Source organism: Cinclus cinclus, chromosome 20 (genome assembly GCF_963662255.1).
Source record: "Cinclus cinclus chromosome 20, bCinCin1.1, whole genome shotgun sequence".
Classification (NCBI taxonomy): Eukaryota; Metazoa; Chordata; class Aves; order Passeriformes; family Cinclidae; genus Cinclus; species Cinclus cinclus.
The window spans coordinates 5,514,220-5,539,960 of record NC_085065.1 but is presented as its reverse complement, the minus strand read 5'-3'; the positions used below and the strand labels follow the sequence as shown (position 1 = coordinate 5,539,960).

Below are 25,741 nucleotides of genomic sequence, written 5' to 3'. Positions count from 1 at the left end.
GCCTGTTTTGTCACTCTGGTCTGGTCTGCAGCATACAGCTGACTTCAATAACAATTTCCCCCCCTTCTTTACATTTTTAGGTTTCTTTTCCTGAGCCTCATCAGCACCTTCCATGATTTAAGCCACAGCACTGCTCACAAACCCCACTCCATTCGCTTTCCACTGACACTACACCAAAACAAATAAGCCAAGTCACCTCAGAGTGGTGTTATCTGAGCCTTGGGGCAGAAGATCCTCCTCTAGAGCTAAGTGGCCATTCCCCAGGGGTTCAGTAGCCCCAGGTGAGTGACCTCAATCCTCTGAGTGCTTGTGAGGCAGAGTGCTCAGTGTTCCTAATACAAACTACATGCCTCAGAGGTCAGGAATAAAATTTTATTGTTTTCAAACTTCTTATCTGTGTTCAACTCATCAGTTAACTGTCAAAAGAGGTTTGGCAGAGAGGCCAATTGCTTTTAGGTTTTTGTAACTGTAACTATAAAGTCGCCACAGTAGGAGTTTCCCTGGAATCAATCCAGGCACAACACAGATCCCTGGAAGGAAAGCAGAGTTTGGTGCAAACCAAAGGAGAACACTTCTGTGATTTGATCCAAAAGCTGAGAAGAGCAGCTCAGCTGGACACAGGGACCAAGTGAGCCTGGTCACTGTGGGCCTTTCCTTGCCTAAAAGGAAATGGGCATTATGGGGAAGAGAAAGCTGCCAGTCAAGACCAAGTTTTCCAGGAACTGCCATCTGATGAATAAAGTCTTACACATTTCTTTCACCTGTATACTTCCCTTTCTTCTATAAAATGCCCCTGCAATACAGGGGCAAAGGGAATTGGCTACAACACCAGATATTCCCATTTTGTTTCCATGTTGCAAAAATTAAACACAAACAAGTTCCTCCTCCTCCCACCTCTTTCTGAGCACACAGTCCTGTACCTTGAGAACTCACAAATCAGATCAACTTGGAACAAAGCAAACATTCATATTAAAATAATGGGAACTGTTAATTCCCCCCATTCATCTGACATGCACCTTGCAAGGAAAATACCCATTACAACAAAAAAAAACAATAATTCAAAACAGTCCTGTTTCCAACCTTAATTCCAAAGGCTAAATAAAGGAGAAAAAACACAAAGTCTAGACAACCAGAACAAACTGATGCTTCAGCTGCCAGCTACAGGCCGAGTGAAAACCCACACAGTGCTGGTGGAATCTTCCAAATGTTTTATTTAGGAACAGTTCTGCCCATGTGCTGTGGGGTCTTTTCTTGCTGAAGTGATCACAATTATGAAATTACCTGCACTTTCAAAGTGTCCATCCCCATGTCACCTGGGTGCTTTATAAAAAATGCTGTCTGGCATGACAGAGATGAATTATCACTCACAAACCCACTGGTCTCCTGTTCCTTATCCCTCACTTCAGGTGTAGCTACCGACCAGGGACAAGAAACAAAGCAACAGATGAACTTCAGAAAAAGATCATCTTGTTTTCAGACAAGGTTTAGATCAGAGACAAAACAAACACCAAGAGACCCAACTTCCCAAGAAGAGCAAGTAGCTATTTCTAAAGCCACCCATGAAGCTATTTTCCCAGGAAAATACTTTCAGGAATAGGTTCTATACTGTATTTAGGTATTTAACGAAGTGTGTATGAATAAAGAAGGGTGCTATTGGCCCAGAGTACAAATTCACCACCATCAACATTTGACATTTGCCATCCTTACTGATAAGGAAAGAGGCTCTATTTTGTCACTTCTGAACATTACATTCTTAAAAAATATAGACTTCTGGGTTGAAAGGAAAGGAGAAGTTGCCCCCCTGGCTACTGTTCCACAGCCATTGTGAGGGAGCCTCACCTTGCTGGTTTAGTTATGCACCTACTTCTGCCTCTGCTTCCCAATTACACCCCAATTTCTAGATCAAAAATTCAAACTATAGTGTCAAATAATGGGGCAGAGGCAGGAATTAAATTGTATCTATGCCCTGATCCATGGTAAACAGATGTGTTCCAGCACTGGACAGCACTGATCACAGAACTTCTCCAAGCAGAAAGGAATTTCTCTGTGCTCCAGGTTATTTTCAGTTATTTATAGTGTATGCTTGTTTCTGAGTAATTGCTTGTCTTTAATACACTGGGAGAGAATGTGTGCACAGACATAAACACAGGACACAGGGGAGAAGATGGTAAAACTTCCCTCTTTTGGTTTCAGGTGCAGGTGTTTGTGTCCTAGAACCTCCTGGAGCTTTTCCTTCAATACAGAATAAAAACCTTTGTTCCTCTGGGGGTCCTGGTTAACTTTTGAATCCAAAAATGCCCTTTATATATCCTGTGAGGCCACTCTTGGCCTTCTGCTCCACCTTGTCCTCCAGAGGTGGGAAAGCAACATGATTAAGGGCCAGGTCAAAGAACAAGGGTTTGCATGGAATGGGCTGGAATCCTGGTGGGAAGTGCACGAGGCTGACTTGCTTGCTGACCAGGGAAGGATCCAGGCAGAAAGTCTCAAACCGTTCTGAGAGTGGCTGCAAGAGACCGAGGTAGGGACACAAATTAAGTTCCAGTCACATCAAAAGGGTCAAACATCAAACTGGACTGAGCAGCAACTGAGACAAGAGAAGTTTAAGCTCCCTTTTGTGATGCCTCTGGGGACCTGGAGAATGATTTAACCTCCTGTCAAAGCACAGCTGCAGATCTCTGGAAAACCCTTCCATTGTGCACAGACAAAGCTAAATAAAGCAAGCTGCCACACTAGAAAGCTGCAAGCAGCCTCCCAGCTCCTACCTCACTGTGTCAGGTAGCTTCAGCATCAAGCCTTATTAATAAAAGCCCTTTAATTCACCAGTCATGACCAAATCCTGATCAGTGTGACATTTCTTGTGTTGTGAGAAAGACTCGGGTAACAGGATAAAGGTGAAGGTCATGAAGAGCACAGCTGGAATTTGCCTGAGCTCTTGGCTCTTACCTTGCCATCCTTGACCTGAGATGGAGACTCAGTCTCGTGAGGATCATTTGCATCTGCAAAATTGAACAAAAAGGGGTAAGAATAACAGGCTTGACCTTGGTGTAGAGTGAGATTGTCTCGGGAAGCAGCTGTGCTCCAAGCTTAGCCATGATCCTTGCTCTCTGGGATGCACAGGACAGTATTTTCAGCAGAATCAACTTGGTTTCTAGAGTAAGCACCACACACACTCATCTACAGCCAACACAGCCCTGCAGTGGGCTTCACACTGTCATGAGAAGGTCTGGACAGCAGCACAGATTCTGAGTGAAGCACACAGAAGAAGATGATGAGAACACATCATCAACACACACACGGGGGGGGGGTCTGTTAAAGCAACATTAAGGCAATAAAGGAGGCAACACACTTATTGTCCTGGATTTCCAGCAGCAGGCATAGCAAAAACAGCAGCCCAAGAAATCAAGAAGTTCATCCATCCCCCAAAAGTTCTGTTGACCAGGCTGACACTGACAGAGAACATCACTGCTCTCCCTCTTCTTAGTAGCTCACCCAGCCAGGCAAAACTGGGATGAGTAAGGTTAAAGTGTTAGCAGCAAAAAAAATGAAACACTAAACTGTTCTGTGCACATTCCCAACATGGGTGCACATCCCCAGGAAGGGTTTTAACATCTCTGGGCAGGGAGCAAGATGCCAAGGTCCAGTCACTGCCTGCCTTCCTGCACTACATACACCTAGAAGCAGCTAGAACTGTGGGGGGTAAAAAGTACTTTTCCAGAGCCCACGTGAATGGTGATGGAAAAGCATTTGGAACTTTAGAAATGAAATAGTTGCAGCTTTAGTCAAGATACATTAGAGCAGAGTTCTAGTATAGCTGTGTTACTCACCTAAAATAGCTGCTGCTTGCAAGGAATACTTCTCTGCATTGACTTGAGTGATGAGATCCTGAACATCAGGCAACTCCTAGAGCATTAAAGAAAATTATTTGAGAGCTGAAAGGTGTCAGTTTAAGAGTCAGAGCAAAGATAAAACCAGACAGAGTAAGAACTAAGAAATTAATCCCACTGCTGATAAGCTTTCCCAGAAGGGAAAAAGCTACAGCATTGTGCTTTAGGCACTACAGAAGTTGAATAAGAGAAAATGCACAGGTGAGTAAAAGTGGCAAATTGTTTTGGAGTTGGTGCAAGTCTGTCCCTCCTCCAAGTGAGTGGCCAGGTGAAGTGTTCCCATGCCACTAGAAAGTCTCTACTATAATGAACACTACCCTTCTGCCTACTTAAAGATCAGTCTTGAATTGCAATGGCAATTGCACAATGGCAATTGGCATCCAATTAACACTAAATAGTGGGACAGAGCTGCTTCATCAAACTTCAGCTTCAGGACTGGGTTCCTACCTTCAAGCTGTTCCTGTGAGCTCCAGCTCCTGACTGAACCTCACGGGCATATTTCAGCACCCTCTCATACAGCACAAGGGCTTCACTCCATTTCTTTACCAGGACATAGGACTGGGCAATGAAGAAACACCTGCAACAGTCAAGAGAGCATTCCTGATGTGTTTGTTATCCACACCTTTTGCCAACTGAAATGACTGACAATAGGAGATATCCTTAAGCAGTAGTGGATAGTTTGGTTTCCCTTTAGGAACCAGTCTCAAAGGACAGAGGAAACTGCATCAAAGGCCTGCACAGCTCACAGAGCTGTGGAGTTACAACTTTTGAAGGTGCCATGTGTGCTAAAGAAAACCTGGCTGTTTCTCAGTCACCTGTAAGCTTTGTAAACGAGTGTCTTCAGTCCAGTCTCCTTCTGGAAGTTCTTGTCCTCTTCTAGGCCAGGAAGTTGTGTCAGTTCCACAAGGTTCTGTGCAAAAGGGAGTCAGAATAACAAATGCAGGTATTGCCTTCCTCTGGAATCTGCTGGTCTAAGAGAAAGCTGCCCCTTTTGACAAGTCAACAGAACACTCCCAGGGAAATAGTTTCCAGTTTTCTAATTATCAGTTTTCTAACCTTGTGAAGGACTCTCATTGAAACTTGTGCAAGTTGCCCTCAGGACAGACTTCCTGACACAAACAGGAATTAGGACAGACTCCTTAGATTTCACATGAACTAATTATTTCATGAGGCATTTCCCTCTCCCATTCACAGCTGCTTCAGCCACAGGGTCCCTCAGTTAACTGCAAAACTATGGGAGAAATGGAGAAGCTGCTTATGAAGCACAAGTATTTTTAGCTGCTATTTTCCCTGCCCAGCAAAAACTAAGGTAGCTCTAAGGGTGCTGCACAAGACTCAGAAAAGAGAATTTTAAAATTGTATTAGAGTGCTAAGGACAACAACAAAGGACACCCTTTCAAGCAGCAGGTTCTGCTCATAACCAAAAGAGGTTTTTTGTGTTTCATGCAGATGTGGAACATCTTTGAGATACTTGAAGGTACTCAGTTGCTCTTCAGACTTCACGGTAGTCCAGCTGCAGCGCTGTATTTCTACAAGAACCTTTTGTACCACAGTTGTCTGGTTAGGCTGGAGAGCTGGCTGTGTTTCCTCAGCACTACCTGCAGGATGATGTCGTAGAGGCGGATGAGGTCCTGCGGCCGTGGCGAGCGCTTGCCATCCTCGTCGGAGCGCTGCTGCTGCAGCAGGGCCTTCTGCAGGGACTTGGCCATGCTCTCGTTGCGCTTGATGGCTGTGGACAGCTTGATGTAGGTCAAATAACTGCCAAAAAAACAGAGAAATCCTATCAGCACCGTCAGAGCTACTCAAAACACTACTCTGTGTTCTGAACTGATGGTGGAAAAACATCTGGAAGGTCAACGTGAGAGTCTGGAGAAAAATGTTTACAAAGCTGCCCGAATCAGATCCTTATCTGTACAGTCATCCTTTGGGATTCCAGAGGCCCAGAACAAAAACCCCATAAAGCAAAACCAAACAAAAATAAAATCTTGACATAAGAACATGGCACTGGCAGCAATGTTTGCCTATTACCTGTGTAAGTACTGGATGTTGGACACTTTCCCAGAATCATTTTCCAGAGAGTGTTCTCGCTGCTTCTGCGGGCAACGGAGACAAAACACTGCATGATTTACTTAAAACTGGCAGCCAAGGGATGAAACAATACAAAACAACTCAAGGTTTGGGTAAACCATGGAAGCTGTAACAAACTTCTAGGCAAAAGAGGGAGGGCGTCTTCATTGCTATTACCCACTTCAGTTCTGAAGAGCATCAATTCAAATTTCACAGCCCTTTATTAAAGAAATCCCAGCAAATTTAACATTAAATCAACCCCAAGGAAGCACAGTGTCACTGGAAGTAGAAACTGATGTTTGCTGCTTACCTGGTCTGGTTTCAATTCTTCCCGAACAGCCTGAATGGCATCTCTGCACTCACTGAGTAAAGACTCAAACAAACGTTCTTTTGTCTCTTCATTTTCTGCCTAAGAGCAAAGGAGATTCAAGACAGTTCAGAAATCATAATTTTTTTGTATGATGCATGAATTAACTAAGGAGATTAAACAAAGTTTCTCCCAAATTATATCTTTAAGGTCCCTGAGTAGTTAGAACTCCAATCTGTGCCTGTCTGAAACATGTTCCTGGGGGAAACCTGCCAGAAATTGTGGGGAATGGGGTCAGTGCTGAGAACAGCAGTGAAGGCCTAGCAGACACAGCTCATGGCCTCATTCCTGCACCAGTTACCTTCCTTCCCTTCCTGGATGGCACCTGCACTGCTCCCTGAGCTGAGGCTAGACTGCACTATGGGAAAAGCTCAGCAACAGAAGAGCTGAGCAGTCCTGAACTGGCAAACTACCAATGCAGACAGCTCTTGTTATGCTGATTTAATTTTTGCCATGTGGTAAGAACATGCAGATGATTATCTTTCCTCCACTCCCACTCTAGCAATGCTCACAGTGGCAATAACTTGCTTGTTTGAAGCATTTTTCACAGGAACCATATATTTTAGTAGCAGGAGTGACTGAGTGCTTTTTTGCTGTCACCATAAGTTTTGTTAAAAGAAGGTGAAGCAGCTTTTGGCCTTCTGCCCCAAAACCAGAACTTGAAAACAACTTCTGAAAAACAGGTTGAAGCTTGATCTCTGCCTAATTTATTGGCCTATCGTGTACCCAATTAAACAAGCTCCCAAACCCAAACTCAGCCTTTATTCAGATGCTGAGAAGTAAACCAGGTGGAGACTGCAAGACTCACTGATTCAGTAAGAAAAAACTGCTCTCAAGTAAACCTCAGCCTCAGTGACTGAAGGAGAATTCAAGAGTACCAGCACGATGTCCTGCCACTCCCAAGTCATGTAACAGTGTAAGATGAGCTTTGCTACAATAAATTTGAAATTGTCAAAATGAATAAAAAACTGTCTAAAACCATGCTCACTTTTTATCTACTGTACAGCTCTACAGTCTCTGCCTCTCCACTTCCCACATACACTAACCCAATCAGGAATGTTATTTTTACTCCCTCACAAAGCCTCAGGTATCCTGTGATGGAGGTGGTTTTTTGCATTTGGATTTTTTTGTTTTTAATTTAGGATTTACTGTGAGAATTTTTAAGGTGGGACTGACTCCTGAAAATAACTAGAGACGAGTCTGACTGCATTCTCAACCTCACCCAGAGCAGCACAGCAATTTCATTGCAAGCACAAAAATGAAAACAGACATGGCCAGATCATCATTCAGGCACTAACAGGGCAAGGGCTGGGCCCTGAAATGAAACAATGGCTTTCCTCTCCAAGCAAAAACTCCTTCAGCTGATTCTATGCATAAATACACAGTTCTGATTTGGGAGATATCAGATCTCAGGATCTCTCTCAGGACTAAGACACGTGTTACAGCTGGTGATTCAACTGTCCTGACAGAAACTGCACAGGTTAATCTTAGAGGGCTCATGGAAACCAATCCCACAGAACCCAATTCCAAAAGTGAGGAGTGCTCAGCTGTCAGGTTTCCTTTGGTCTAAACCAGTGTGTAACATCTCAGGCAGTTATTACCACCCATTTTTGCTGCAATCTAGAGATGAGCACAGAATCCTTGAGGCAATACCAGGTAGGAGCACACCTGTGCCATGCTTCCCTGCAGCCTTGTCACTTCTACCTGGTGAGAGCCAATGGGCTCCCAAAGTCTTGCCTTCAAATCTACAAAAGGACTGACACAAGCTATTTTAAACCTCGATTCCCGTTTCAGTTTGGCTTATTTATTCTGCTCCTCCCATTAGCAATAAGGCACCAAAGGCAACAGTATAATTGCACTGGGAGACTCCATTTTTACACAAAACAGACTGGTTTTACTTCTAATTAAACCCTGCAGAACACTGCTGTTATGCCAGGGTTTCAGCTCAATGAAGATGAGCAGAAAGGTGCCAAAGATCCCAGGAAGCACAATTCACCTGAAGATGGACTGCCCATCACAGCTGACACAACTCCAGAACTGCTGCCAAAAAAGCAAGTTTTAGCCCTCTGGGAATGTAAACAGTGCTGCTGCATGCTCAGCTCTCACCAGTCCACTCAACTCCTCTGTTTAGTCAGACCTTCCCAGGAATGCAAAGCGAGATGAGAACAAATTCAGGCTGTTCTGCCACTACTTTAGAGAGCAATTAAACTGAAAAAGTCCAACTGTGAGCTGCCAGGATGGAAGTTAAATGAGGGAACTCTGAGCTGTACTTCCACCTGCTGGCCACACTTATGTGCTTGCTGAAACCAAATTCATTCAGCAATGACCAATTCCTAACATTATGGGTAACACTCAGGTTTCCCACCCAGCCACATCCTGTTTATGCTACTCACACTCTACTTACCACTATTCCCTGCTCTGATCTTAGCCCTCTGTAGGGTTTTTATCATTTCTATTTTTACTTATCATCATTATTCTCCTGGTGATAAGGAGTTTTTAATGCTGAAAAAAATCCCATTTTTAGTGGCAAGAGTTGTTACTGAAGACCCTTTCACTGCCTTTTTAAACTCTGTGTATGCAGCCATTGAAAAGCAGGATACCTCATCAGGTCACCATTTCCAAGTAAAAACCTACCTGTGGAAAACTTGACTACAATACTAAAGACATACATAGTATGTGCCACTGCAAGTTCCAGTGAGCTGGACTTCAATGATCCTTGTGAGTCCTTTCCAACTCAGGATATTCCATGAGTCTATAAAGTGTTTCAGAACTATTATAAGATTTACATCTTGACATTTATTAATCCACTTCCTGCTGTTGAAAATTTCCATTAGTCAATAAGAGAATGGAATAGACAGCATAGCACCTGCTACACCTGGCAAACGGCTATTTTTTGCTGAAAAAAAACTATGGTCAATATGTATCTTGTTTTGGCTACTCTGAAGTTAGAGAACTTCAGCAAGATGCTTAAAGAAATTAGAAGAGTAATTCAAAACCAGTAACTCTTAAAAATGCAACCCTCATTTCCAAGTGATGTACTAATAATAATGCTTATCACACTACTGCTGGAAGGCAGCACAGAATGTTCCAAGAAGGAATACTCAGAACTCCCAGACTATCCCACTCAGCAGACTGTGAGAGCTATCCCCAGCTGACACTGCAGCTTTGGGTTATAATCAGTATTCCCTCATTTACACCTTTAGCCTTCCAGCCCCAGGTTTGGAAAAAAAAAAAAAAAAAAAAGAAGAAAGAGATTGTTCAAAAGCTTTTAGTTCAGGTACAAGGTAGTGCACAGAAGGAAAGGGGATGGTGAGAAGGGCAGGAGCCTGAGCAATTACCTGAGCAATTGCTGCCTCGTTGTCAGCCAGCCCCAGCAGGAAGATCCTCACTTTGTCAATCTTCACTGGAACAGTTCTCCCCCTCCACTCCACCTCACTCATCGTGGCTGCCTGCTTTGCTCGAGTCTGGGTGATCAGTGCCTGCAAAGAACACACCCAGCTTAGGAGCTTGAACTTACAGGGATTCAAAACTGAACCTCCTGAATTCATGTTAGACTTGACTGTTTTGAAATCAAAGGGCTTTTTGGGAAAGCATTGTTTCCCACAGAGCCTAGGCTTGCTTTCTCACTTCTGTTCTATTCTGGCTCTTGAGTGATTTGCTGCAGCAATATTCACGCTCAGCACAGTAATAATGATATTTCAAGCTCAGGCATGCAAATAAATTACCTCCAGTTTTTCTGCAAGAAGACCTTCAGTGCCACCAGACCTCAGTCTCATCTGCATCAACTCATTCATGGCAGACTGGTCACCTGAACAAATCAAAAAATTGAGATCACATTTCTATCTGACCTCAAAATTGCTTTCATGTACAAAACCTAGTAATTAGATTTTATACTGGCAGTTTAGGGACACGCTTGCAATTTCATTCTGACTTCATAGGCAAGCTGCCACAAAATGTTATTCTGTCATTCTACACATAACCACAGATGCTGTTGCAAAATGAAGCTGTTTCTGCATTGTTAAACTGTCCCAGAACATGTGCAGAATTTGCCCAAAATATTATGACCTCAATGTCACTTAGACCAGGGTTTAACTAAGTCAATATTGCTTTCCTGTGAACAGATGAGGGCCCCCCTGCCCTTACCAATGTTGTAGGCACAGTAGCGGATGTTGGGCGAGATCTCCTCCACACGCTGGTTATACAGCACAGCTTGTTCTTCTGTGAAAGCATTGGCCAGCTTTTCATAGATGGTCCTACAGCAAAGGGCATATATTAATACTGCAGTGTGTGTCACTTGGGAGGTACTATCCTAAGGGAAGAGTTTGTGTCTGTGCTCTGGAGGATGCTATTTCTTCAGTAGCACCTGCCAGTTAAGCACAATTAACTAAACAACTCACAGAGTTGCTGCACCTAACTGAAGTGATCCAACACTATTTACTGAAGGAAGTGAGGGACTCACTTGCATTTGTTGAAAGCCTCCATTGCTGCCTTCCACTCCTGGTGCTCGAAGCGAAGCATCCCGGTGAGATAAGCCATGTACGCCTGCACACAGAGCAGGGGCAAGGTCACTTCCCCACCATCAACAGCCTAATTAGTGCCACCTTTAGCATGAAGGCTGCTGTGACTCCTACAGTGAGTGACTAAGCTTTGCCCTTTTTCTTGGGGCTTCCCACAGAAGACAACTGATTTGGATGACAGGTTACAGCTACCTACCTCTTCTTCTTCAACTGACTCTACGCTTCCAAGGAACCACTGAATCATAAAACGGAATCACAGAATGGAATGGGTTGGAAAGGAGCTTCAAGATTATCTAGTTCCAAACCCCCTGCCATGGACAGGGACACCTTCCACTAGACAAGGTTGCCCAGAAATTAAAGCAAAGATATTTCTTGTTTGTTATGCAATGGCCCACTGATGTCACAAAACTTTTACCCCCAGCAATATGCTATACAATGCCCGTTTAATTAACTGACTGCAGCACTGCAGACCCCTGTTCAAAGAGGTTACACATTTCTTTCATGTTTTCCAGGAACTGAACCCCCAAGTCTTGCATTCTAGGTGGCTACTGCAGCACATTAAACAAAAAGGTAACTCAGCAGATAAGCAGTTTCTTAGGCTGTGTTGCACCATCTTAGTTGCCCTCAATTCTTTTAACTTTTATTATCTATTGAGAGATATTAATTATTTCTTCACCTCAAATTCCAAAGGTTTCTCATTCAGCCTTTGCTGTACAACAAGATGAAAGTATCAGGGGTTACCTGAGCTTCCAGCTTTGTCTTGGCATCCACCCTGTTGCTCTCACAGAGCCTCTCCAGCTCCTCAGCATGCTTCACAGCCTTGCGCAGCCGCGAGAGCAAATGGAAGCGCTTGCGAGGCTCCGTGTTGGCCTCCTGCTTCAGCTGCATGGCATAGCTCCAGGCCCTCTCTGCATCCATCAGGATCAGCAGCAAATACCTGCAAAGCACAGGAGGGTCCATGGGACAATAATGACACTCAGATAACAGCTGCATCTCCACCAGTTCTTTGCCATTTGGTCTGCCAAGTTCAACAGCAGAAGTTCAGCTTTGTTAGCAAGAGGCAGATGCTTTTACTTTTTGAAGTACTAAGCACACAAAAGTCTTGCTATTCCTGACTGGTTTCTGCTGTTTCTCACTCAGAAGTGTAATTACCCTCTCTGAAGAAGAGAATTAGGTATCGTTCTGTAGTACTACAGGCACTACAAAGACAAGGGATTTATCATTTTAGGACACTCTTCAAATTGGTTTTATATGTTCTTAACAACACAGGTGAATGCAGCACCACGTGTTGTCTTCCCACAAGAAAAGACAGGACAGGAAACATTTCAAGTACTTCTAAAAGACAGGAATTGAGCCCAAAATCCTGGCTATTCTCCACATATTCTGTCAGATGAGCATTCTGTAAAATTTAGAAAATTTAAGCAAAACTTGCAGTGCAATATTTCTGTTCAAATGGAAGGGATTGCATCTCCAACCACAATCTTGCTGGCTGCTGCATTTACATTACCAGCATTTCCACAGCTACCTTGCAACAGACCTGAATAAGCATTTCCTCTTCAATGTCACAGAATTGACTGATTATGAAAAGAATCCATTTTGCAATTATGAGGGAAGAGAAGGAACAGGCTGCTGTTGCTCCTTCTTCTCCTGCTGGTTGAAGCTGGATCTGAGAAGTGTCTCTTGCTCCTGCACTACAGCCCAAACTTTTATTAATATCAACATACATCTCTGAAAACAAATGTTTTGAGTGATATTGCACAGAATTGTTTTCTACCTGAAACAGAAATTACTGTAACTCTTCAGCAACACACTGAATTCTCAATTCCATCCAGTCCCTGTACCTGTTGTCTGAGAGAATCTCTTCAGTTACTTTCTTCCCAGTGAACTTGTGCCTGTTGCCCATTTTGAAGTTGAGAGTTTTGCGGAGCCGCCTCAGCCTGCGGGAGCAATAACCCCTAAAAAAAGACAACCACAGTCATTTTGGCCAAAGGATAACTTTGCTTCTGTTTATTGCTCTATCCAAATAGAAGGAAAAAAAATACTAAAGGCTGTACCAGGCAATGTTTTAACAATTAAAACTCAATGTGTAACATATGGTAGCTCCAAAACTACCTGTAAAGCAGCAGTTAATAGAAAACAAGGTGAGAAGACACATGGTTATTAATGATCTTGAAAAATCAGGGTGATGTGCTCATTACTAACTGCATTATGTGTGTTTATTGAACATTGAGTTCTGGAGGAGTACAATACCTATCAGGGAAATATGAACACAAGCTCTTATGGGCAGTGGAGGGGCAAGAGCCAGTCTGCAGAGCCACAGCACAGTTCAGGCAAGGGAGATCAGCACACACGGCCCCACATGGAATATTCACTATCATGAGTATTCACCTGGCAGATGGGTTTTGCTGCCTGCTACAGGGGGTTTGCATTTGAAATGAAGTGAAGCCAAGTCCCAGGAGCAGTTCCCAACACTAACCTGTATCTCTGGAAGTCCCCATGCCTCAGGCCATGCTGCTGCTGTGACTCCTTCACGATCTGCAGGACTGCGGCTCACGTTAAGGCACACTCACAAGTGCAGCTGGCACCAGCCTCTCCTCCCACCCCAAAATAACAGCAGGAAACCCCACAGATCCCATGAGACAAATGCACTTTGAACAGTGGGGTACCCCAAAACCTCCTAAAAGCAGACAGCTGAGGGAGCTGATGGTTCTAAGCCACCTCATGAGTCCACAGCTCCCTCCAGAGCTCCTGACTGTCAGCAGAGACCAAGACAAACCTCAAGCACCTCCTCCTCCAGACATCCACAGGAATGCTGCTGTCACCAGAGTTCATTTTGGGACAAGCAGCTGTGCCAAAAGACCCATCCAGGATAATACACCTGACAACCCAGCCCAGGACATCCCCAGCCACGCTTGTGACACAGTTTTGTAGGAAAAACTGAGGTAGAGCTTTCCTGCCCTGGAATGTCCCCTCATTCAGGAAAAGGATAAAAACACCCTGTACAGAATCATTGCCACCTCCCCAGCACAGCTTCCACAAACAAAGTGCCTTCTGAGCCCAGAACCTCATAAAAAGAGCTTTTGGAAATAACTCCAGGGCTGTTTTTTCTCAGTTTTTCAGCGCATTTCTAGTCTTGCAGCATGTTGCTGTAACAAGTATCTGTGACACAAAGTACTGCCCTGTGAAGCACTCCATCATTTCTATCCAGTCTCCACATCCTTCAGTGTATTTGCAGAGTTCCTGACCTTGCTTTATTCCCTCAGTTATTCCTAGCAATTAAGACCATGTCATATTCTAGTAAATCTGATGTTTTTCATTCAGTTTACAAGGCAGGTTATTTTGCGAAATAAAATCTTCACCACACACAAGAAATGTCTGTTCTGTACATATTCATACTCTAAAATTTCCCTTTTAAGCTTTACCAAGAAGCCTTTAAAGAAAACCCACAACCAGACTGTATAACAACCCCACAAAAGAAACACTATTACTATACAACTAAAGAAACCACCAAACATTTAAAGTGCCAGATGTCTATCAAAGTGTTTTCTTGGGACTACACCTAAAAAAAAAAGTCTCTGAAGTATTAAAACCTGCACAATAGTTATTACACTGTATTATTCTGTATTTGAAGAACCACCAAGTCAAACTGCAATTTCTCAACACAGCCCTCTTCATCCTTGCTGTTTACCCAAGATTTTTTTCAGACTCTTTGAACCCGCACAGCTACTTGCTGAATTTATATCCCATTCTTTTTTTTTCATTGACTTAGACATTCCCAGCATTCCCAGGGCAATTGCTATGCCTGCATCTTACTCAACAGTTATTGACTACATAACACCTGCCATATGCCACGTGGAAAACTGCAACCTGATTTCCCTCGGGTTTCCCTCTGACCCAGAAGATAAAACTCAGCTCTATCACAGCTGTGCAGCTGGGCTGGTTTCACATCGAAGTCTCACCTACAAAACCTCCATGAGCTTTACATGCTGAGATCTCAGAAGCACTAAATCTGCAAGAGCCAGTCTGCCACCTCAGCGCACCTATTAAGATTTTTTTTAATATATATATTACTGCTCACTTCAAGATGCAAAATCACCACGAGTAGCTCGCAGGTAACCTGCTCTTATCCTAAAGCGCACGGCGCAGCACACGGCTCCGCTGTGGAGACTGACGCCAGCTATCACGCTGTTCGAAAGGAGACGTAGCACAGGTAGAGCGCAATTCCATAAGTCAGGAAAGCCAGGCTGACCCGTTTTACCCAAACCAAACCCTCACGCAGACCCACACTAGCACCGCCCGCACCTCCGAGGCGCCCCCGCACGGGGCCCGAGGCCGGACCAGTGGTAGTGCCCGCCGTCCCTGCACGCCCGGGCCCTGCGAGCCCCGCGCTGCCGCCACGTCCCCCCGCCGCCCACGGGGCCTGGCCTGCCACGTCCCCCCGCCGCCGCTGCGCAGGATGCTCTCCAGGCCCAGGCTGTCGCCGAGGCCGCCGGGCTGCGGCCCCGCCGGCCGCTCGTTCTCCTTGTTGTCCTTGCCGTCCTTGTGGTCCTTGTTCTCCTCCGCTCCGGCCCCGCGGCCGCCGCCTCCTCCTCCCTGGCGCTCCGCCGCCATCTTGCAGCGGGGCAGCGGCCGCGGTGCATCACGGGCCGGGGAGCGGCGCGAGCGGCCGCGCGGGGGACGCCGGGAACGGGGAGGACCCGGAGGGAGCCCGGGATCGGGGGGGAGCCGGGAAGGGAGAGCCGGGGATCCCGGCAGGCTCCCGGGGCTGGGCCTCACCCGGCCCTTGGATACATCCCCGCTGGCCCTCCCGCCCGTGTCCCGCTCATCCCTCCCGGAATGAGCCCCTCGGCTCCGTCACAGTGCTCTGCCCAATGCTGACCCCAGAATTAGTCCTCAGGGTCACTCACCCCAGAGCTGATCCCCCCCTACCCCAAAATCAGCCCCCTGGGTCACCCTTCTCAATTTTATTCCACTCATTCCCCTCAAGTGACCCCCAGATCAGCCCCCAGGGTCATTCCCCCAGCCTGACCCCACACCTGGCAGTGTCTCCATCCATCCCTTTGCCCCTTCCCAGAATGCTGCGAGCTTGCTGCTCTGGGCAGCCCTTTGGGAGAGGGGATTTAAATTCCCCCAGGCCCAGCACTAAAATCAAAACCTCTCACCTCAAGCTGCCTGAACCCCTTCGAGCTGTGCACCTGGTGGAAGATGAGGCTGCAGTTGTTTAATGCTGGAGCTATTTCATGGTGTAAACACTTAAGACCACATCCTTTTGCACATGGGGTTGAACGCAGCATTTGGGACGAACACCAAACTTACTTTAGGACCTAACTGTAGTATTTGCATAAACCCTTATAAGTACAAACTGCTCCAAGAGCTGCTCATGCCCCCAGACCCATCTTTGCCAGCCCTGGGTTCTGCCTGCCTGGCTGCATTTTGCTGTCACACTACAAGAAGCAATTTGGCTCCCCGGCCCTTCCAAGGCCTCAGCTGTGTTCTGCTGTTCCTGATTTCAAACTTCTCCTTTCCTCTCACAGACAGCAAAGCTCAAAGGGGAAGAAAAGAAATAAAAATCAACCCATGTCCTCAAGTTGCAGCTTTTTGTGCAAATCTTTTAAACTGTCTTCTCCAGGCTACAAATGCATCTTCCAGGAATTCATCCCCTATCTGAACCAAATTGTGCTGCAGGATGATGCTGAACTAAGCAGGCACAGCAATTAAAGCCTATTTTACAAACAACAGCTCCACTCTTGCAGCTGTGGTTCAGACTGACTTGGGTTGGGCTGGCACAGCAGCCCTCACCTTCAGGTGCACAAAAAAACAACCCCAAAGGACCTATTCCAGTGTCTGGACAGCCACCAGCTGTGGCACAGGCACATTTCTGCCACACCACCTTTCTTGTACGCTGGCATTAAACCTTGCTGCTCCTCTGGATTCCTCTGGAATCTGGAAATGGGAGGGTAAAACCATCAGCCACCGCCTGGGTGTGTGAACTCCTCCTGCAGAGCTGGCTCTGCTCTCCGCCAGGGCAGGGGGACAGGAGGATCACACAAACCTGCAGACCTTCACAGAGCAGAGCCTTGAGTAGAGCCTTGCAGGGAGGCTGAGCTGCTTTTGGTGTCACAGGGATTGCTGCAGAGAATAAATCCAGAGTTACAGGCTTCAGGCACTCACATCCCTCTGCCAGACGGCCCTGCAACCTGCAAGGACTGGGAGCCCCACGGTGTACCTTTTCCTATTGATTTTGGCCAGAGGATCTTGCTTTTGGGGATCCGGATCATCCTTCTGCACCCCTGGCCAAATAACCCATCTGTGTCTCAGGACAAGAATATATTTTGCTGCTATTTGCTTTTATACTGCTACTCACGAGTTTTACTGATATTTGGGAAGAAACTGTTTTCCCGTGCTGTGGTGGTTTTTTTTGGTTTTTTGTTTTTTGTTGTTTTTTTTTTTTTTTGTTTGTTTGTTTGTTTGGTTTTTTTTTAATAATCTTACTCTGCAGCATAAGGGTGGACCTGGTCTCTCTGCAAGCTAACCAAAGCTCCACTGAGACCAAGGACACCACCAGTACCATAATACATGTATCCTGTGGTATGTGAGGACAGAGGGCAGGTCCAGGGTGAAACCTCCCTGGGGCCAGGCTTTCCCCATGAGCTTCCCAGCAATGTCCGTGGTCGTGGCCGGGGATGTGGCACAGGAGTGGTTCCCTGAGGGAATATGGCCAGTCTGGGATCAGGAAAGGAAGGCAGAGCTGTGCTCTGTGTCTCAGCAGCTCCTTGAGCCCTATGGGTTGGCCGATTTTCTGCTGCGCCGCTCCTAATTGCCTGCTTTTGCCCTGTGGGATGTCATCAGGAATACGGAGCATCCTCACACCAAAGTCTGCTCACTTCCTCACGCACCTCCTCCAAACGGGAGATGTTTTTGGGGGCTCCCTGTGGGCAGCCGAGGGTGAAAAGGGCTCCGTGTGCTGTTGTAGCAATGTCACAGGGCTGTGAGTGTCCCCAGAGCTCCCAGCACGGCAGGCTCAGCTCTGAACGCCCATTAAGAGAACTGAGAATCTGTGGAGTTTGTTACAGGAGTAATTGACATTAAATACTTCTCTTTCCACAGAAGCAAAACACGGCAGGCTGGGGTGGGGTCAGACTAAGAGTCCTTGGAGAGCTGATTGCACCGGCCGGTCCTAAGACTTCTGTCTGTGCGGGACCAAAAAGGCAATTTTTGCAGGAAGAAGACAGGGCATGAAAAAGATTTGTTCTCGCTGCAATGTATCACGCTGCTCTCCCAGCCGTGGGGAGAAATACAGCTTCTCCTGAAAATCTGGGCTCACCTGGGGTGTTCTGGTGCGAGGATTTAGTTGCACAATGCGGACACATTGGCAGTCAGAGGACCCCCACTCCTAAAAACCATCCCTGCAGCCCCTGGGGTTGAACAGACCTTCTTCCAGTGACTACTGAAGAAGGGGGGCGATAAGAAAACCCCTCCTGCCGCCTCGCTTTGGGTTCCCAGCTCCCTTTGGAGCGCCCACCTCGGCTCCCCCAGCCCCTCCCGAGGTGTGACAGCACTGGCGGCTCCCCGAGGGGAGCGGGGCCGGGATCCCCTCCCCGGAGCGGGAGCCGCGCCCCGGAGCCCCCCGGACCCCCCCGCTCCTCCGGAGCACGGAGAGCGCTGGAGCCGCCCCGCCGGAGCCGCCCCGAGCTCCCGCGGAATCCCGCACACCCGGAGGAGGTGAAGGGCGCCCGGTTCCCCCGCACCCCCGCGGGCTCCCCGTGCGCCCCGGCGGGACCCCCGCACGCTCCCCATGCACCCCCTTTGCCGTGCATCTCCCGTGCGCTCTCCGTGCGCCCCTTTTACCGCTCTCCCCCTTCCCGTGCATCCCTGGTGTGCTCCCCGCTGGAGTCTCCTTGCACTCCCTTTTGCCGTGCATCGCTCCTGTGCTCCCCAGCGCGCTCTCTGTGCACCCCCTTTCCCGTGCAGTCCCTGCTGACCTCTCCCTTTGCTTTTGCATCCCTGCTGCACTCCCCACTGCACGTCCCTTCCTGTCGACCCCTTTCCTGTGCATCCCTGGTGTGCTCCTCACTGACATTTCCCCGCACCTCCTTTTCCCTTTTCCTCCCTTCTGTGCTCCCCAGCGTGCTCTCTGTGCACCCCCTTTCCCCTGGTGCACCCCCCCACCCTGTGTGCCACCCGGGTGCCTTCTCCACGCACACTCCTCGCTCTAGCCCTGTCCGTGCACTCCCGGCCATGAACGGCTCGCTGGCGGGCTCTGGGGCGGGCTGGCAGCCTGAGTCCGTGATCATCCCACTCGTGTACCTCGTCATCTTCCTCGTGGGCACGGTGGGCAACAGCCTGGTCCTGGCCGTGCTGCTGCGCAACGGGCAGGTGAAGAACACAACCAACCTCTTCATCCTCAACCTGGGGGTGGCTGACCTCTGCTTCATCCTTTTCTGCGTCCCCTTCCAAGCCACCATCTACACCCTGGAGGGATGGGTGTTCGGGCCCTTCATGTGCAAGGCCGTCCACTTCTTCATCTACCTCACCATGTATGCCAGCAGCTTCACCCTGGCCACTGTCTCCCTCGACAGGTAGGAAAAGGAATGGGGGGTGGGGGCGGAGGGACTCCCTGCACCCTGAGGCTCCCCTTTCTCTGGATCCTAACAGAGCAGGGAAGGGGACAAAATCCTCTGGAGCTAAATCCTTACTGCTGTGATTTCCCATGGCTCCTGGGGGAACCAAGGAGCGTGTCCCAGTTGATGTGTGCAAGGAAGTGCAGCCAGTCAGGATGAGGTCCTGCACAGGGCTGGAGGGGGATCCCTGGCTTCAGTGCCCAGTTGGAGGAAGCTTTCAGACTCTGAAGCTGTAGGACTGCGATTTATTCACAGGCCCTGGCAGTGAAGTGGGGATGAAAAATGAGAAAGCAGCAAAGCTCAGTCCCTGTGCAGCTCTGGCTCTTCCTGGGATGCACAGAGACAGCCCCTACCCCCCAACAGCCCCCAGTCCCATTTCTGACCTCTCCCATCTGCTCCTGGTGATGCTCTCTCTGTGCCCTCTGCAGGACTGCAGCCATGTCCCTCTCCCTTTCCCGTGCAGGTATTTGGCCATACGATACCCTCTGCACTCCAGGGAGCTGAGGACACCCAGGAACGGCCTCCTGGCCATTTGTCTCATCTGGGGGCTCTCCTTCATCTTCTCGGGCCCTTACCTCACCTACTACCAGGAGTTCCAGCTGGCCAACCTGACCGTCTGCCACCCCATCTGGGAGATCTCCCAGCGCAAGATCATGGACATCTGCACCTTCATCTTCAGCTACATCATCCCCGTGCTCATCCTAAGCCTCACTTACGTGCGGACTATTCGCTACCTCTGGCGGTCCGTGGACCCTCTCCAAGACATGTCAGAGTCCAAGAAGGCCAAGAGGAAGGTCACCAGGATGATCATCATTGTTGCTGTCCTGTTCTGCCTCTGCTGGCTGCCCCATCACCTGGTCATCCTCTGCATGTGGTTTGGATACTTCCCTCTCAACCACTCCACGTACGTGCTCCGCATCCTCTCGCACGTCATCTCCTACGCCAACTCCTGCGTGAACCCCATCGTCTACGCCCTGGTCTCCAAACACTTCCGCAAGGGCTTCAAGAAGACCTTCAGCTGCCTCCTGCACAAGAAGGCAGCGCACAAGGTGCACGTGGCCCAGGCTGCCAACACGGTCAGCACGCTGGAGGCAGAGCTCAGCGAGGTGACCCAGCTGAGCGAAGCCCTGCCCGGCCACTCTGCCGTGCGCTGCAGGGTCCCCGCACAGCCCTGGGGGGAGGCAGAGCTGGTGGGACAGCAGCAGAGAGCAGATGGCTTCTCTGTCACCTTCGACGTCAGCTAGCAGAGCTTCCCCCCACCCCGTGGCATTGCAGTCCCCCACACCATTGCAGGCCTGGGGCTGGGCTGTGTTTTGGGTTGAAATGGGTCCAGTTGAACCCTTTTCATTTAAATGTATCCAGATATAACTGTGATACTGCTGATACAAACTCAGCCAAGAACACCTGTTCCTCTGTCATGGATGGACTTACTCCCTATTGCATCTACACCCAGAGCCTGTAAAAAGCTCTGGCCCCTCCAACCAGTACAGCATCTGAAGCTAGTGGGTGCACTTTTAGGGACATTTGGAAAGTCTTGGCTTGTTTGTGTCCTGTTTTAGGAGCTGCATCCCAGGGAAGCACTGGGCACAAACCCAGCTCAGGTAGGAAAATCCAGGAGCAAAGCACAGAAGGTCACCAAGGACCAAGGGGATGGAGGTTGTTTGCCAGGGAAGCACAGCCCATGGCAGGGGAAGGATTTTAATGCCTTTGGACAGCCTGGGGACTGCTCGGCATCTCAAGCAGGCAAGATGCTCATGGAGACAAGCAGGGCACTGATGCTGCTTCCCTGAGGTGCGACAGCCAAGGCTGGGGGTGAGAACTGGGGGTGCCCAGCAAGCCCAGGAAGCCTCAATAAAGCCTCTCCATCCCACCTGATGTGTTCAGATCCTTTGAGAAGCCCCCCACAGCTGCAGCAGAGGAGAGGTTGGGGGGTGTTGGGACCTGCTGGATGCAGGGAAGCTGAGGGGGATGAAGGTTGTGGGTGATGCCCCCCTGGAGGGGGGCACTGCAGCACAGGAATGTCACCAGCCCGCTGAGTGCAGCTGCCCACAAGAGGTTGCTGTGATTCACACTCCCACCTCTTAACCCTGAAAAGGCTCCACGGGTGCCTGAGCCCTGTGACTGCCACTAGCCAAGGGCTTTAAGTGAAGACCTTCCTTTTCTTTACCAAAAGAGCATCACTGGACTGGGATCAAATCATCCTTTTGAAAACCCCGTGGCAGAGCACAGCCAGAGGCGGTGTCAAAAGTGCAGGGGAGCTGGTTGAGCTGTGCTGGGCATCCCTACAGTTCTCAGGTGTGTACCCCAACAGCCCCCATGAAGGTCATGTCTCTATAAACTGCCATTACAGCAGCTCTGGCTGCACAGATTTCACTGTTGTGAATCCCCACAGCAGAGCTCCTCAGGACTGGGATGGGTATTTCTGTCCAGGACGTTGGCTCTCCCTGGAGTTCTGGTCCTGACACAGCCTTCCTCTACCCAGCCCCAGTGCTTGGCTGTTTTTTCTTGAGAAGATTTTGACTGTAAAATATTTCTTTTCCCCTGCTGAGTATTATTATAACCAGATCTTCCTCTCTCCACAGAGAGGGCCATAAATTGGCCACCTCCTCCTATCAGTAATGGTGATATTTAGTCTAGTCCTGTTCCCAGCATAAGTCACAGAGAGCAGTGTATAAGCAGCACCATTAATTACATCTGCATTTATCTCCCTGCTCAACCCTTCACAGCCAGGGAAAACATTGAAGCAGCTGCACAAACACAGCTAAAAGCCTTCCTTTCCTTGTGCCCTCATCTACCTCTGCTCGGAGAGTCACAGGATCTGACTCCAATGGATCCCACACACACTGAGGGGTTCAGTCCACTCTCCTGGACAGTTATCAGCTCACTTTGGGGATGGAGATGTTGACCCACCACCTCTGCACTGCCCAAAGGCACAGGCCCTGTGCTGGCATGGCAGGGGGTGCAATATGGATCCTCACCCATCAATTGGCTCCCATTTGTCTGCAGGCTGTAAGAGTCAAGCCAGATCATTACACTGCTTACAGCAAGTACTGAATTAGAGAAAAAAGCCCCCTCCATCTTATCTGGCACTGCTCCTGCTCATCTGAGGAGGAAACCATCACACTCACACCCAGCCCATGCCTTTACGAGCCCTCCAAGGACAAACACAAGGTTTTGCTGCCAACACAAAACCATACTGGGAAGCTACTTTCCCCCTCAAATAATAGAGCTTATCAGGCCCACATGGAAAAGACAAGAGCATCTGCTGACACTTAACATGCTCCCAGATGAAAGAAATGGGCTCCTGGTCCATTCCCTTGGGAGGTTTTATGTCAAGAGCATTGCAAGTCCCTGTGTTCCAGTTAAAATTTAATAAAAGCATGTTTAACTGGAAATGAAAAATGGATAGGCTAAACTGAGCTCCCATCAAGCCCAAGAGTGGGCAGGGAAATGAGGGACACTTGGCTGAAACCTCAGTTAGTGTGAACTTTCCAGTGAGCTTTCCACACAGATTTATCACTAGGGTTGGAGAAGTTATTTTGGTTTGTGGGGTTGTTTTCAAATACTTTGCCAAATTTGCTCCCCAGTCTGAGGAGGCAGCAGGGAGCACCCCCAGAGCTTGGCATACCCCCCAGCATGAGCCACTGGGCAGCTAAAAAATAAACAATGGAGAAATGGGGCTCTGGCCCCAAAACCTTGGAAATTAGAGAGACCTTCCCTGTGTCAGGAGGTGAGGGAAGGGTATCAAACCCCACAGGAGCCTTGGGGGAAGCAAAGGGGATTTAGCCCCATCCCTGGTCCCTTGCCATGGTCTCAGCACAACTCCAGGCTCCACTCTCAGCTCTTAGTGGAGCATGAAGGGCTCGGTTGTGAGAGGGTCACACTGTGCTTGCTGCCATGGTCGTTCTTAATTAACGTGTTGCAAACACATTCCTTACCATAAAAAGCCAGGGAGCACACTGAGCCCTCCCCTGTGCTGCACAGGCCGGGCATGAGCTCAGTCTGGAGGCTCCCCTGCTCCCACCCTGAGGAAGGGGTGGCTCAGGAAAAAAAACGTGCTGCTGCTCTCAAAGCAGGTCTGGCTCCCCACATTCATTCCCTGTGCAGGGGAGAGGCAGACAGTGAGAGAATGCTTAGAGCCCGGCTGAGTGGGAGGCTGGATTTAGGGAACAGGGACCAGGTGGCTCAGCTTTCCCTTTAACTCTGGGTAATGAGAGTCTTGATTCCCACCTGGGAGCAGCAGAAGTTACCTGTTCTCCCAGAAATCACCTCCTTCAGCTCCTCCTCACTGCACAGATATCACCAAGCCCAGCTCTCAGCCCCCAGCAGCCTCTTACCCCCATTCCTTCCTCCAGATGCCTCCAGAGCATCCCCGGGGTAGAAACAATGCAGTCAGCTACTGGTGCTGATAATGGAGTGACCAGGAGGGAACAAGATATTTTGCATCCCATCTCTGGCTGCATCTGCCTCCCAGCCCTGGTCTTTTACAGCTTTCCTGGGGCAACAGGCTGACAGCAAAGCCCAGGAAGGCTTCTTTTGGTGGGGGGCATGCAGAGGCATTCCCAGAGCCTCTGGAGAACAGTATGTGGTCCCATCCCAGACCCTTGAGTGATCTCATACGTTTTCTTTGGGCTCTGGTTGGCACAAAATCATCAGCTCAGGGAGGATTTCAGCTCCTGCACACTAAAGCTGCAGGCAAAGCTTCCAATCCCCTCTCTTGGCTTTCCCTGTGACCGTTCCAGGTGAATTGCCTCACCCTGAGATCAGCTGCAATAAAACATGTTTTACGGCTTAGCATGAATTCCATGCACTCTCCTCAAGAAAGAAATTCATATCAGACTGCTGCAGTGTCAGAAACAGAGCCAGAAAGATGGAATCCAGCTCCTTCTGGTGAATGTCAGGGTGTGCATCCAGCAAACTCAACACTGCATGAAACACAAGTCAGCAGAGCTTTGCTTATGTATAAAAACACTGCCTGGCGCCTGCTGGCCTCTGGAGGCTCTGGGATCTGGCAGAGGTTAAAAACAGCAAGTACAAGATCTCAGATTTCCACAGATATTAGGGATTTGACAGCAAGAGGAAGGTTTCTGCAGGGAGGGATCTTGCGTTGGCCATGTGAGCCTGCATGGCCAGACACATTAAAAAAGTACAGTGGTTAAGACTTGAACTCACACCGTGGTCCAGCTTTGGTCTGGACAAGCCTGTCAAAACTGCTGTTTTTCAGACATTTGCTACACCAGGCTGAGGAAGAGGAGGTCTGGGGTTCAGAAAGGGCAGGAGCTACCTGAATAACATCTGTCCAAGGAGGCACAGCCCAGGCAGGCAGATGGGTCTGCCACAGCATGACCTGCGCTCTCATCCAGGTTCTAACATCCAGCAGCTTTTCCACTGCTGGGCTAATCAGACACCAGCAAACACTGCTGTAAACACTGTTCAGGTGAATAATAGATTTGCTCCAAACTGCAAAGCAACAGCTATTGAATGCTCCTCGCTCTATGGAAACCCAATTGTATTTCAATTGTTACAGGCAAACAATGGAGGAGGCAGCAGGAGAAAGGGAGAGGAGAGCAGGAAGTGCCTGCTCAGAGACCACAGATACAACACAGGTGCTCCAACACTCTGAAAAGCTTTGGTGCAAAGGGTCAAGAGTCCAGCTCCTGTATCAAAGCCTGCCAGGATTACTCCAAGGCACGTGGGAGAGCAGCACTTTCTCTTCATGTCATGTCCATGGGGCTAAACAAAGGGAATGGGCTTGGCTGCTTGCAGGGAAGGGATGCATCAGATTTAGGAAGGTAGGAGACAAAGAACAACAGGGGTGGGAGGAAGGTGTTGAGTGGGAATCACTAAGAACACTTGCTCTGCCTCAGATCAATAAGGAGCAACACCCACCAAGGCCACCATGGAGCCCCCTCTGCTTCCACTGCTCCATCACAGCTCCAGGCCCTAGCATCACCCCACTGCCACAGCCTCACCTGGGACAAAGCACTGATACAGGTCTGGTTTTGGGGTAGATCATCCCTGTACATGACTAGACTGCAGCCCTGCCAGGTACTCCTAAACCCCAGAATCAGCATCAAGCCCCATCACTAAACAGTTGAGATTAACAATGTGAAAATAATTTGGGATCCTACAGAACTGAGATTCCTAAAGCCCATCAGGGAAGCAGGTGGCACTCTTTAGAGCTCACAGCCTCCTGCCCTTAACAGAAGGACTGTACCCATACAGGTTTCTTTGTGTATTTTTCTCTTTTTTGTTTGTTTTGTTTGTTGTTTGGGTTTTTTTTTG

General features: G+C 48.5%; 2 protein-coding genes across 3 annotated transcripts; one reads left to right on the top strand and one right to left on the bottom strand.

Annotated features, from left to right (window-relative positions):
* Positions 1–1,191: 1,191 nt before the first annotated feature.
* On the bottom strand, positions 1,192–15,454 carry SRP68 (signal recognition particle 68). 2 transcript variants are annotated; one of them, XM_062506231.1, is made up of 16 exons: positions 15,296–15,454; positions 13,312–13,378; positions 12,677–12,790; positions 11,577–11,772; positions 10,778–10,860; positions 10,462–10,571; positions 10,044–10,126; positions 9,657–9,797; positions 6,262–6,360; positions 5,913–5,977; positions 5,483–5,642; positions 4,700–4,794; positions 4,332–4,461; positions 3,825–3,900; positions 2,944–2,996; positions 1,192–2,503 (listed from the first exon to the last, which is right to left on the bottom strand). In XM_062506231.1, the coding sequence occupies exons 1-16, from the start codon at positions 15,444–15,446 to the stop codon at positions 2,276–2,278; spliced, it is 1,851 nt and encodes a 616-aa protein (XP_062362215.1). In that variant the 5' UTR covers positions 15,447–15,454; the 3' UTR covers positions 1,192–2,275. The 2 variants fall into 2 exon arrangements, with proteins under 2 accessions (XP_062362215.1, XP_062362216.1); XM_062506232.1 differs by lacking the exon at positions 12,677–12,790.
* Positions 15,455–19,067: 3,613 nt separating this feature from the next.
* GALR2 (galanin receptor 2) lies at positions 19,068–20,700 on the top strand. Its single transcript, XM_062506233.1, has 2 exons — positions 19,068–19,414; positions 19,920–20,700. Exons 1-2 carry the CDS (start codon positions 19,074–19,076, stop codon positions 20,698–20,700), a joined length of 1,122 nt encoding a protein of 373 aa, XP_062362217.1. The 5' UTR covers positions 19,068–19,073.
* Positions 20,701–25,741: the final 5,041 nt, after the last annotated feature.